Source organism: Lycorma delicatula, chromosome 9 (assembly GCF_047948215.1).
Source record: "Lycorma delicatula isolate Av1 chromosome 9, ASM4794821v1, whole genome shotgun sequence".
In the NCBI taxonomy this organism is placed as follows: Eukaryota; Metazoa; Arthropoda; class Insecta; order Hemiptera; family Fulgoridae; genus Lycorma; species Lycorma delicatula.
Window position 1 is genome coordinate 42,520,742 of NC_134463.1, and position 13,753 is coordinate 42,534,494.

At 31.4% G+C, this 13,753-nt stretch overlaps 1 protein-coding gene across 1 annotated transcript in view; it reads right to left on the reverse strand.

Moving 5' to 3' along the window:
• Positions 1-9,472, reverse strand: part of LOC142330217 (anaphase-promoting complex subunit 1-like) — a 32,911-nt gene extending 23,439 nt beyond the window's left edge. The window contains exons 1-2 of the mRNA XM_075375360.1: positions 9,293-9,472; positions 14-241 (exon numbers count right to left, since the gene is read on the reverse strand). Coding sequence (XP_075231475.1) covers positions 14-241; positions 9,293-9,357 — 293 coding nt within the window. The 5' untranslated portion in view covers positions 9,358-9,472. The remainder of the gene's footprint in view (positions 1-13; positions 242-9,292) is intronic.
• Between the last annotated feature and the right edge of the window lie 4,281 nt (positions 9,473-13,753).

Here is a 13,753-nt window from a genome sequence, read left to right on the forward strand (position 1 = left end):
TTTTCAAACTAACCAAGAGAGAGTTTGGTTTTCAGACCACAAATAATAAAGGCATAATTCAGGAACAATCGGTTTAGGTTCATTTTCACCATCAATAACAGATTGTTGACTGGTGCCCAATCTAGCATCCAAAGCAGATGGTGTAGCTGGCGACATAAGATTTCTAGAACGTCCAAAAGATCCCCAACTGCTTGGAGTAGTAGATGATGTAATAATATTATGTGGAGTTTGATTGACAAGCCTACAAAAAAAAACAAAAAAAAAAAACTTTTTTTTATTAAAATAATTTTATCTTTATTAAATATTAAAGAAAAGTAAACTGCATTACTTACATAAACTAAATTCCTTTTTCTTTCTATCAAGATTTTAGATTATTATTATAAGAAATAAAAGCAAAAACTATCTATATTAAAAACACTCACTACACAATAATCAATAACCATAAAAATAACTGCATAAATAATTCATACTACTATTTCTTAATTAAATGAGTTGTACTTACATAAATGTTCAGTAATATGCTCAAAAAAATTATGAATGCTTTTCCAAAAAGTGTAATAATTCATATTTTATCAATTTAATAAAAACACACTAGATTGTTCACAAACTAAAGATGAAAAAAAAGCTACTTTTAAAACCATCCATATACACAGTCATTCCAGATCTCAATTTTAATAACATCACATCAAAAAATATTAAACCAATTTAAATGAAATTCTAGGATAATGAAAAGCAAAAAAAAACTTAACTGACATGATAATAACTCTTCATTGAAGAAACAAATCTTTTACCAAAAGTTTTAAGTTTTCATTAATAATTTATCAACAAATAGCTTTTCCATTTGTGTAAAACATCTGAATTATGTTATGAGTTTTCAATCAAATCTCCAGCCTTCTTCTCTACAATATCTTTATGTTATTATAAAAATAAATACTAACGAAAGTGTACAATTATTATCATCAGACTTTTATATGTTTATAAGCCAGAACCTCCTTCCAGTAACAAAATATAGTAGGGTCATTCAGTTATTCATCATGAAAACATACAGTATTAAATAAAATAAAAATTTACATGACATTATAGAGACAAAAAATGGACTTAAGATTTTTCCACTAATTTTTTGCAAAGGTTAAAAGAGGAGAGCAATAATCTATAAATATTGCTGGATAAATTTAACCAATATTAATATTAACCTCTAGCATAAACATAAAAAAATCTAAAAAGAAAAAAAGATTCACTATCTTTGACCTCAAGCCAAGTCCATACGCAAATTTTTAACGTGCAAGATAGAAGTAAAAATAAATTCTAATTAAGAGATGTCTCATAGCAGTTTATAGCAGTGCTTTTTTCATTTAGTTTGATGGAAATAATTATACTGAAGGTACTACTTCAGCAAATATTTACAAATAATCTAACCAAAATATTCCAATTATAATTTTCAAGTGAGGATTGCATAAGTTGTTCAAGACAATCGCATATAAATTAAATTTTTTTAAAAAACAATTAAATAGATTTAAAAATACGATCTTGTAACATGATTATCATGTCTTTACTATCATGAATATGTTCTTGCAGGGATCTGGTTGAACAGTTCATTTAAATGCATCTACACATTAGACAATTAAGGGGATGGGTGAGGTTATTTTAAAAATCCTTCATTTATTCTTAGGTAACCTTTCATTTCTGGAAAAAGTCAACTTTTCTCACAATTAACTTTGAAACTGATAAATACAAAATTATGATAAATAACAAATTACTCCCAATGTGAATAATAATGCCATGATCTAAGGGATTATAATCAGATGGATACCTGTGCACTTTCAACTAACTTCTGGGGAAAACTGTTAGTCTTGCGTTGTAGTTTCTAGGAGGAAAGATTGCCTTTTCCTAATCCCAATTTTTGGTTTTGTGGATGTATTTTTGGTCAGACCCTGTAAGGTTCATAATGAGAAAGTTGGAACTTGTAAAACCTTCTGGTGCTATCTGGTAGAGAGGTTGGTAGTGGACTGAATCCATATTCTATCTGATGGTTGCACAATAATCTTAATAGGTAAATCCAGGCCTTCTAATCTCATCTAATATATCAATTTCATCTTATCTCATGTCCTACTTTTTTGAAAAATATTAATGTAAAATCTTATCATCTTTCCCAGTCCTACATTTTCAAAGGCAAATTCTTTTGACTGACTAATTTCAGAACTCCTAAGTCTAACACTACTTCTCTAAAAATTCTTTAATTTTGTTGAGTTATTAACTACTACAAACAAGGACTTAAACTCAATAATCTTAATCAGGTACAATAAACATACCAATCAGGTACCAATAAACATCTATCATCGTCAAATGAGTAAAAATTTGACAAAAAAGGCAGTTTTATGTAATTATATTTTACAAAGCTTTTTTTTATTTACTTTTCTTGAAAATAAAAACAATGGAAAGTGTGATGGATAGAAAATATCAACCAAAGCAGGAGTTGAATCAAATAACTCCAGCTGATCTAACAAATTAATATTAGATTCTATGTGGGTGTCTATTAATAAATAACTATTCGTTCAAACATAAATACATAACATATTCAAAAGAAAGTGTCTTAAATGAATGAATTTAAGATTCTAATAAAAATTGGCATGAATACAGTGTAACCTCGCTATAACATGGTTATTGGGGGACTTACGTGACACCCACATTATTTTGAGAAGTAAATTTTAAATCACAAAGAGAAACAATTAAAAAAATAGGCAAAAAATCAAGCAATAATGGTTTAATAGAAAAAGCTAATACAGTATAATGTGTACTTACATAGAAACAAGTTAGTTCTTCATCCTATTTTATTTTTTCAGATAATTTTTGGGGGATAAGTTAAAATCCGCGTTACATCTGTATCCGCGGTATATCAAGTTAAGTTATAGCGGAGCTGGGCTGTACTATACTTAGAAATTAAAAATAAGTAAAATAAATTATTATACTTAAAAAGAATATGCATGTATAAAATGTGATAAAAACAATAACTTTTAGCAACCAAATAAAAAGTGTATATTTTAAGAAGTGATGAGTAATATTAAAAATAAATGTAAAATAAGTATCCCAGGTAAAAAAATGTATTAACTTCAAATAATGTGAAAAAAGTAAGTCACCCAAATATACCAAATTAGAGCATGCAACAAACATACATGTTAACCGACAGCAGTTAGGAAATAAAATAAACATTATTAAAGATATCATCAGCAAATAAAAATTGAACTTTAACCTAAAGTAATTAATTTTCATTTAATTTAAATTATTCTTGGCCTTCAAAAGGACTTCATAATACAAATTTTTATATAAAACACATGCGTAGGCGAAAAATGCAGACATATAATAATACAGGTACAGATTGAAGATGCTTCTACATTGAAAATTTCTTCTACAGAAAAAAGATTTATCAAAATCAGTCATATATAAAATTATCAAAGTTGAGTAGCAATTGAACATCAGTTAAAAAGAAAATATGTGAAAAGAAAAAAAATATATATATAAGTGTTCAAATTTAAGAAAGTGTAAACACACAAGTCAATGCGTAGGGTGGGAATGGATTGGTATACACCAGTGGGAGGAATGGAGAATCGGCCATACTCACACACATGTAAGTATGTACTGTATGTGTGTTTGTGTGTGTGTGTATGTGCATGCATACATTCAACAATGTGCTAATGCTCACGGATACAAACATATGTGCGTTTCCCTTCTGTTTATAAATTAGAATTTATAAATATTAATTTATAAATGGTGTCTTATAGTAATATGCTGTTAAATTCTATTTTATGAAATAGAGGATTTCAATTAATGATTCATTATCCACTTTTGGCGGAATAACTTCAAATGAACTATCATTTGAAAATGAACTCAAACAGGTCAACTTTAGTTGCTTTGAACCAAAAGGTTGATTAACAATCCTATCAGTCAACACATACCTAAAGCAAAAAAAAAGAATAACATAAACAACGCTCACAATTAACAAACCATGATAAAATAACAATCCCTTGTCATAAAATTAAAAATTATGTACTTGAATTTTATCCCTCAAACTGCAAATTATAAAAAAGTGCAATAAAAAAGATTAATCTTTATACAATAAGCATCAGTGTTTAATTAATAAATATAAAGAATTGAAAATACATAACTTTAAAGACTTATCTTAATATAAATAAATTATTAATTTATTTTAATACTGTTAACAAGGAGAGAAGTTTTTAGAAATATAATGTTTAAGAAAAATAAAAAAGGAAGAAAGAAATGAGAATGAAGGAAGAATATAAACAGCCAAGTAGTGTAAAAGAGAAAAATATAAACAATAAAAAATAATATTTAGAATAGAGTAGACAGTTCAAAATTAAGAGAATTCTGGAAAATAAAATAACAGTCGAGATAATAAGTGTTGTTTTGAAACCATTATACTTTAATGATCATGGAGCTAGTTCAGCTGTTTTTATATCACGACAAACCTTAGGCCAGGGGATATAAATATTGCTGAAGATAAATAGATGGTGTGACTAGTGTATAACTTGGGCATTGTATTTTTTTTTTTTTTTTTTTTTTTTGTCTTCAGTCATTTGACTGGTTTGATGCAGCTCTCCAAGATTCCCTATCTAGTGCTAGTCGTTTCATTTCAGTATACCCTCTACATCCTACATCCCCAACAATTTGTTTTACATACTCCAAACGTGGCCTGCCTACACAATTTTTCCCTTCTACCTGTCCTTCCAATATTAAAGCGACTATTCCAGGATGCCTTAGTATGTGGCCTATAAGTCTGTCTCTTCTTTTAACTATATTTTTCCAAATGCTTCTTTCTTCATCTATTTGCCGCAATACCTCTTCATTTGTCACTTTATCCACCCATCTCATTTTTAACATTCTCCTATAGCACCACATTTCAAAAGCTTCTAATCTTTTCTTCTCAGATACTCCGATTGTCCAAGTTTCACTTCCATATAAAGCGACACTCCAAACATACACTTTCAAAAATCTTTTCCTAAGATTTAAATTAATTTTTGATGTAAACAAATTATATTTCTTACTGAAGGCTCGTTTAGCTTGTGCTATTCGGCATTTTATATCGCTCCTGCTTCGTCCATCTTTAGTAATTCTACTTCCCAAATAACAAAATTCTTCTACCTCCATAATCTTTTCTCCTCCTATTTTCACATTCAGTGGTCCATCTTTGTTATTTCTACTACATTTCATTACTTTTGTTTTGTTCTTGTTTATTTTCATGCGATAGTTCTTGCGTAGGACTTCATCTATGCCGTTCATTGTTTCTTCTAAATCCTTTTTACTCTCGGCTAGAATTACTATATCATCAGCAAATCGTAGCATCTTTATCTTTTCACCTTGTACTGTTACTCCGAATCTAAATTGTTCTTTAACATCATTAACTGCTAGTTCCATGTAAAGATTAAAAAGTAACGGAGATAGGGAACATCCTTGTCGGACTCCCTTTCTTATTAGGGCTTCTTTCTTATGTTCTTCAATTGTTATTGTTGCTGTTTGGTTCCTGTACATGTTAGCAATTGTTCTTCTATCTCTGTATTTAAACCCTAATTTTTTTAAAATGCTGAACATTTTATTCCAATCTACGTTATCGAAAGCCTTTTCTAGGTCTATAAACGCCAAGTATGTTGGTTTGTTTTTCTTTAATCTACCTTCTACTATTAATCTGAGGCCTAAAATTGCTTCCCTTGTCCATATACTTTTCCTGAAACCAAATTGGTCTTCTCCTAACACTTCCTCCACTCTCCTCTCAATTCTTCTGTATAGAATTCTAGTTAAGATTTTTGATGCATGACTAGTTAAACAAATTGTTCTGTATTCTTCACATTTATCTGCCCCTGCTTTCTTTGGTATCATAACTATAACATTTTTTTTGAAGTCTGACGGAAATTCCCCTTTTTCATAAATATTACACACCAGTTTGTATAATCTATCAATCGCTTCCTCACCTGCACTGCGCAGTAATTCTACAGGTATTCCGTCTATTCCAGGGCCTTTCTGCCATTTAAATCTTTTAATGCTCTCTTAAATTCAGATCTCAGTATTGTTTCTCCCATTTCATCCTCCTCAACTTCCTCTTCTTCCTCTATAACACCATTTTCTAATTCATTTCCTCCATATAACTCTTCAATATATTCCACCCATCTATCGACTTTAACTTTCGTATTATATATTGGTGAACCATCTTTGTTTAACACATTATTAGATTTTAATTTATGTACCCCAAAATTTTCCTTAACTTTCCTGTATGCTCCGTCTATTTTACCAATGTTCATTTCTCTTTCCACTTCTGAACACTTTTCTTTAATCCACTCTTCTTTCGCCAGTTTGCACTTCCTGTTTATAGCATTTCTTAATTGCCGATAGTTCCTTTTACTTTCTTCATCACTAGCATTCTTATATTTTCTACGTTCATCCATCCGTTGCAATATATCGTCTGAAACCCAAGGTTTTCTACCAGTTCTCTTTATTCCGCCTAAGTTTGCTTCTGCTGATTTAAGAATTTCCTTTTTAACATTCTCCCATTCTTCTTCAACATTTTCTACCATATCTTTTTTACTCAGACCTCTTGCGATGTCCTCCTCAAAAATCTTCTTTACCTCCTCTTCCTCAAGCTTCTCTAAATTCCACCGATTCATCTGACACCTTTTCTTCAGGTTTTTAAACCCCAATCTACATTTCATTATCACCAAATTATGGTCGCTATCAATGTCTGCTCCAGGGTAAGTTTTGCAGTCAACGAGTTGATTTCTAAATCTTTGCTTAACCATGATATAATCTATCTGATACCTTGCAGTATCGCCTGGCTTTTTCCAAGTGTATATTCTTCTATTATGATTTTTAAATTCGGTGTTGGCAATTACTAAATTATACTTCGTGCAAAACTCTATAAGTCGGTCCCCTCTTTCATTCCTTCTGCCCAGCCCGTATTCACCCACTATATTTCCTTCCTTGCCTTTTCCAATGCTTGCATTCCAATCTCCAACTATTATTAAATTTTCATCTCCTTTTACGTGTTTAATTGCTTCATCAATTTCTTCGTATACACACTCTATCTCATCATCATCATCATGTAGGCATATAGATGTTAACAATCGTTGTCGGTTTAGATTTGGATTTTATCCTTATTACAATGATTCTATCATTATGCATTTTGAAATACTCTACTCTCTTCTCTATCTTCTTGTAAAAAACCTACTCCTGCCTGCTCATTATTTGAAGCTGAGTTAATTATTCTAAAATCACCTGACCAAAAGTCGTTTTCCTCTTCCCACTGAATCTCGCTAATTCCTACTGCATCTACATTTATCCTACCCATTTCCCTCTTTAAATTTTCTAGCCTACCAACCTTTTTTAAGCTTCTAACATTCCACGCTCCGACTCGTAGAATGTTATTTTTTAATTTTCTGGTGACCCCTTCCTTATTAGTCCCCACCCGGAGATCCGAACGGGGGACTATTTTACCTTTCGGAATATTTTACCAAGGAAGGCGCCTCCATTATTGCTATGTGAAAATGCAGAGAGCCACATTTTCTTGGAAAAAAAGCAGCTGTAGTTTTCCATTGCTTTCAGCTGCGCAGTACTCAGAGGACTGAGTGATGTTGATATGGCCGTTTAAGTCATTGTGTCTCACGCCCCTAACAACTACTGAAAGAGCTGCTGCCCTCTTTCAGGAATCATTCCTTAGTCTGGCTCTCAACAGATACCTCTCCGATATGGTTGCACCTTCGGTCCAGCTACTCTGTATCCCTGAGCACTCAAGCCCCCTCACCAACGGCAAGGTCTCATGATTCATAGAGGAGGGGCATTGTATTTCGTGACATTAAGTGTAACAGTGTTTTGTTCTGCGGTTATGTACGATAATCTATTTTCTAAGTTAATTGTGAGTATAAGACAAGGTTATTATCCAATTCTAAAAGTAAAAGCTAGTTTCCATTTGTAAATGGAATGAAGTTCATTAACCTCATACAAACCAACCGGGTTAGTCTAGTTGTTAAACTTGTCATCACAAAATCAGCTGATTTTCAAAGTTGAGAGTTCTAAGTTTCAAGTCCTTGTAAAGAAAGTTCCTTTGATATGGATTTGAATGCTAGATTGTGAATACTTGTGTTCTCTGGTAGTTGGGTTTCAATTAACCACACATCTCAGAAGTTTGTCTCAAATGATCATATTGAGAGTCGACTGACTCAACTAAACAAATCTGTGAAATGGAGAGGCCATCACCATCCGCTTTCAATTCATTCTTTTGTGAAAGCTGCATGAACACGTGCTAGTCATTTGATGTGTGATGTGTTGCTCTGTCTTGTTGGAAAAAACATACTCTTTTTCACAATCTGTTAATGGAGTGTAAAATTTTTTGAAAATTATTTGGTACTTTTGAATTGACAGTGTGGTCAAAAAATATCAATCCCGCTATAAAATTACCAGAAACAGCACACCATACACAAATTCTTTTAATGTTAAATGAATGCTCAAATATCTGGTGACGATTTTCACTCATATGATACCTAGTGTGAGAATTAACAAGCCCAAATAAATGACCCCGTGCCTTGTCTGACGTAAAATACAGCATCCATCGGCAATGTTTTTGAGAAGATAGTTGCAATAATTAAGATGTTTCAGTTTTTCTGTTCTCTTAAGTTGTTGCATAGTTTTCAAATTTAAATCATAAAGAATCTTATAGAAAGATGTATATTTTACATTACATTTTATAATAACTTATGTATAGATTTTTTCAGCCCAGTAGAAATTCTTCTTTGAATATCGACTAAACTATAGTGAGTTCTCTGTTTCGTTTTGTGTTTGAAACCGACTGTGTTGTATACCATTTTTTTAACTGATTTGAAAATGTTTCAAATCAGTTTCAAAAAGTTTCCACTGTAGGAACCCTTTCCTCAAGTGAATAAGGCGTAACTGAATAAGATTGAATAACTACAAAGAATGAAACTATTCTGCACTACAGTATGGACATTTTACAACCGACAACAATAGATAACAGCAGTAACATACATAATCAGTAGTGTCATGAGTAATAGGTGCATTAAAGGTGACTCAAATAACTGCAGTTAAAGCTGGCTGGGTTTGGTTTTAAGTTGCACTCCAGTATTACATTAATTTGCACAAGCTACTTGTTCCTGGTAAAGTTAAGCGATATAGAATAATTATGAATACAACAGAAACATAAAATAATCATCGGAAGAATATGTAAAACTAATTAATTGTTTAAATAGATTTATTAAAAATAATTCATTTAATTACATACCTCTTATATAACATAGAATCTGATCGTGAGGGAGAACTGATGTCAACACCGTATGTCTGTTTCATTGATGGAAAAAGTGACTAAAATGTTACAATTCCTGATGTGTACACATCTTTGGCAGGAGATGACTGATGTGAGTCTGAACATTTGCTTTCAAAGTCTTCATCATCACTCTCCATACTTGAACTGCAAAAACAATTAACAAAAACATTTCGTAGAAATAATTACAGAGATAAAACTGTTTGTAATGCAACTATATTCTATTCAGCTGCAAATTCAAACATGAGCTGTGATGTGTTTTTTTCTAAATATCCTTAAAAAGTACCAGTTAAAGTAATACAACATTGTTATTTATACTGAGACACAAAATTCATGAAAAAGTTAAAAAAAGTGGTAGCATTATAATCAAGATAATTTTTTAGCAGGAATTGAGTGCTTTAAAATAGATCTCATAGGCACAGAAAGCTACTGAGATTAAAATATGTTTGAAACATATTCAATACTACTTGATTGAAAGATGATGAAATATGTTTAACATGTTGGACGGGGTATTTTTTTTTTAATGCATGTAATTTTCTTGTATTAAAAGCCCCTACTGACTGGAATTCATGTTTCCACTGTGTGTTACAGGACACCCAAATCTTGTAAGCTTTTGCCTCTTCTAACACTGTCAGTCATTGATAGAACTGTTTATATTACTTAGCGATGTTATGAGCTGTACAAATGTCTATCTTGTTTGTATTCTAGCCACACCAATTATATATATCTTGTATTGCACCAAAGTGAAGGTAAATTTTAGCTTTATTTTACCAACTACCTGCATTGCACATAAGGGAAATTAGAGGGGAAAATAGGGTGCCTTACCATAAATGCTCATACAGGACATATGCAAACTGTACTGCAGCCAGTGAATTATAGACTGGGCAAACAAATGCATGCAGGTGAATTCATCAGTCATCATCAAGCAAGACAAATGAAAGTATCCACGCGTTAAGTAAATTCAAATGAATCACAGCAACAGAATTTTGTAATTAAAATTCATTTTCTGGAAGTTTCAGAACATTCATGTTAATATTATTTAACTTATTTAAGGGTATTGTGCAAGTTGGATTCAAAAATGCTCACAAATAAATATTAAAAAAATATAAGAAAGGTTTTAAATATTAAACATTTAAGAATGTATACTACCCTACGATGATGAATTTTAAAATTACCGTATAAACCTAATATGACACCAGTCAACTATACTGATGTCATTAAGATATTAACAGTTAATGCAATAAACAAGGTGGAGCTTACAAAGAAAAAAATTCAGAAGGAAATTACACCGATTAACTAAATGGGTTATAGAAATACAATTACAACATTACATGTAAGAAATGATGTTGGTGACTGCTAAGAAATAAGATAAACCATTCAATAAAACCTCTGGTTTCATTATGCGACAGATTTAACTACATGAGGGTTGTAAGAGACCCTCACTGCTCGCTGTCAATTATCTTTCCAGGTCAGTCAAGTGGCATGGAAGATGGGTCTCATCTCAAAATTTTACTCAAGGGTAGGTAAATTTTTTTACACAATTTAATGCTCCTTAAGTAGTCAAGACACTTTCTGATGGCTATTCAAACCATTATAAAAAGGTGGGGTAAAAAACATTAGCCATTCTAAGAATCAAAGTCACATTTTTGTACTAATTAGAGATTCCATTACATTATATGTTACATTGATTATGTATTTGAGTGATTTCATTCAGGGATAAAAAATAGCCTTATCCCCTGAAAAGGTATTGTTTTTGATATTTTTATAAGTTATCATTTTGTCACATGTTTATCTATAGACTGGATTAACCAATGTTTATAAAATTTGTTACAATAGCTTATGGAAAGAGGTCAGGAAATACGGTCACCATGAATTATTTCTACAGCTCAAAATTTTATTCAAAAAATAATTTTCTTATATAATACTTTACTTCCATACTTACTTTATTGTTTCACTTAATTTGCTTCCAAAGTAGTAGTTAGTCAAGTTGCATAACTTTCTTCGCGAATCTGGGAAAGATGTTTAACTCTTTCCCAGCTTTTTTTCTTACTGTTTTTGTAATAATCAAGATCGCCGGGTATGTGATAAGCAGCCAGGGATGCCTACAAGAGGGCCATCAAAATGGCCAAAGTAAACTGCTGGAGGACGCTATGTATTAGCATCGATGAGGACCCCTGGGCTAGAGGCTATCAAATAGTAGCAGGCAGGTTTGGTAGGAGACTCCCAGTGCTGTTAGACTGACAAGTACAGGATTGCCTTAGGGAATTTTTCCCGGTGAGAAGGGAGCCACCGAGAGAAGAGATGATATTGACTTATTTACCCTTGATGAACTCCTGAAGGCTGGGAGGAAGATGAAGCTACACAAAAGTCCCAACCCAGGAGGTATACCTGTGGTTCAATTGTTAGTGGACCTTACACCTGTGGAGCTGCTTAGAGTTATAAATAATATGTTGGCTCATCAGCATATAATTTATGTTTTGATTTTTTATTATTATAAATATTTTATTGTGATTGGAATATTATTTGTATATTATTATTAATTTATATATATGTTTCTCTACGTTTGATACCATTTCTTGAATTGCCTTTTTGCATACATTACAGATCTGTAAATACAATTTTTCTGTTACTCTTAGTTCTAAATAAATTATGCTTCAAAAAAAATTAAGGGAAGATATAGTTAAAATCTGTAAAATTTATAATTTTGCATGCCATACCTATGTTAGAATGATTTCATTGATGCTTTTTTTTATAAATAGCCTCAGGCACATCCAGAATTAATGTCCAACAGCAATTGACTAGCATGTTAGTATTCCATTTCCCTTTATAGAGGCTTTCCATCACTGAAATGTCTTGGTGGAAACGTTCACCGTGTTCGTCAGTTACATTTCCGAGGTTGTCTGGGAAAAAGTCCAGATGTAAGTGGAGGAAATGTATTTTCAGAGATATTACATCCCATAGCTCTGTATGAAGTAAGAAGTTGATTAACAATATGGTAATTGCCGTATTTTTGTTTGCCAATAACATTTTTGCAAACATCTTTAAACGAAGCCCAAGCTGCACTTTCTACATTACTTAACATTGAGTTAAATACATCATCTTTGACCAACTTCCTTATTTGAGGACCAACAAATATTCCTTCCTTAATTTTTCCTTCACTTATATTCAGAAATTTCTGCCTGATGTACAAAAATCCGGGACTATCCTTCATTGCTTTTATAAAGTTTTGCATTAGTCCTAGCTTGATATGGAGAGGGGATAAAAATATTTTTTTGGGTTTACTAAGTGCTCATAAATAATATTATTCCCATTTGGAGTTAAGTTATCTCATTTCTTCCACTCTTTGGTAACATAATGTTTGATAAAACACACGCACTTACTACATATAGCCTAACTGCATGCTTAAAATCGCTATAACTTTCAAATCACCACATATGTTTCAGCTATGTTTTTTATAATTTATTTTTTTCAAGAACGCCTTTCATCACACTGTATGTCTCTTTCAAATTAATACAATAAGTGATTGGTTGGTATTGAAGGATATTTGTTACCGTTGTGTAGTAGAACCACTTTTAAACTACACTTGGACAAATTTATGAAAAGGCACCAGTCCTCAGGTTTATGAACTTGTCCTAAGTGCAACATAAGTTCGTCAATATTTGTGTCATAAACCAAATTATTTACATCAATAAAGTACTGAGAAAGTTGTTTTTGTCGGCTTCGAAAGCCCAAAATTTTTGTATTTTTTTTAAGTACTTGCAGTCTTGATCCTAACAGTTCAGCTTTATTTTTTGATAAATTTAAATCGTTAACCAAGTCATTTAATTCACCTTGTGATACAGATGTGGCTTATTGGAAGATAATTTAAAATCAAAATCATTGTTGTCTTCTTCAGTACTGCCTGATTCTTCATCAGTGCTTTTGAAACATGCAATCACAGGTGGCTCAGAAACTGGAATAATTTCACTGTGAGATACAGACCTGATTGCAGATTGCAATGAAGGATATTTTACAGTGTTTAGATTTTTTAGAAATTCCAGACATACCTGTTAAAGAAAAGTAACAATTGGTTACATGACCCTTTGGTTCATGCCAAACCATAGGTACATATGCCATAATATGTGACTATGATATGATTTAATTTTCTTTGTCTAGTATTATTTATCTATAGCTTACAAATTATGTTAACAAAGTTTATAAAATATGAGCTAACAAAATACAATATAAGAGCTAAAAATGCTAACTATACTTTGAAAAATGAAAAAATCCTTTAATTAAAATTTAAAATTTTTCAAAAATGGTGGACGATAGAAAGATTCTAAGTTCATATTCATTTTCAGCATTAAACAGATTAAAATCATTTATTACATGTTAGGAACCAAAAATTATGTTTATCAGTGTTATTTATTTATAAACTTTTTT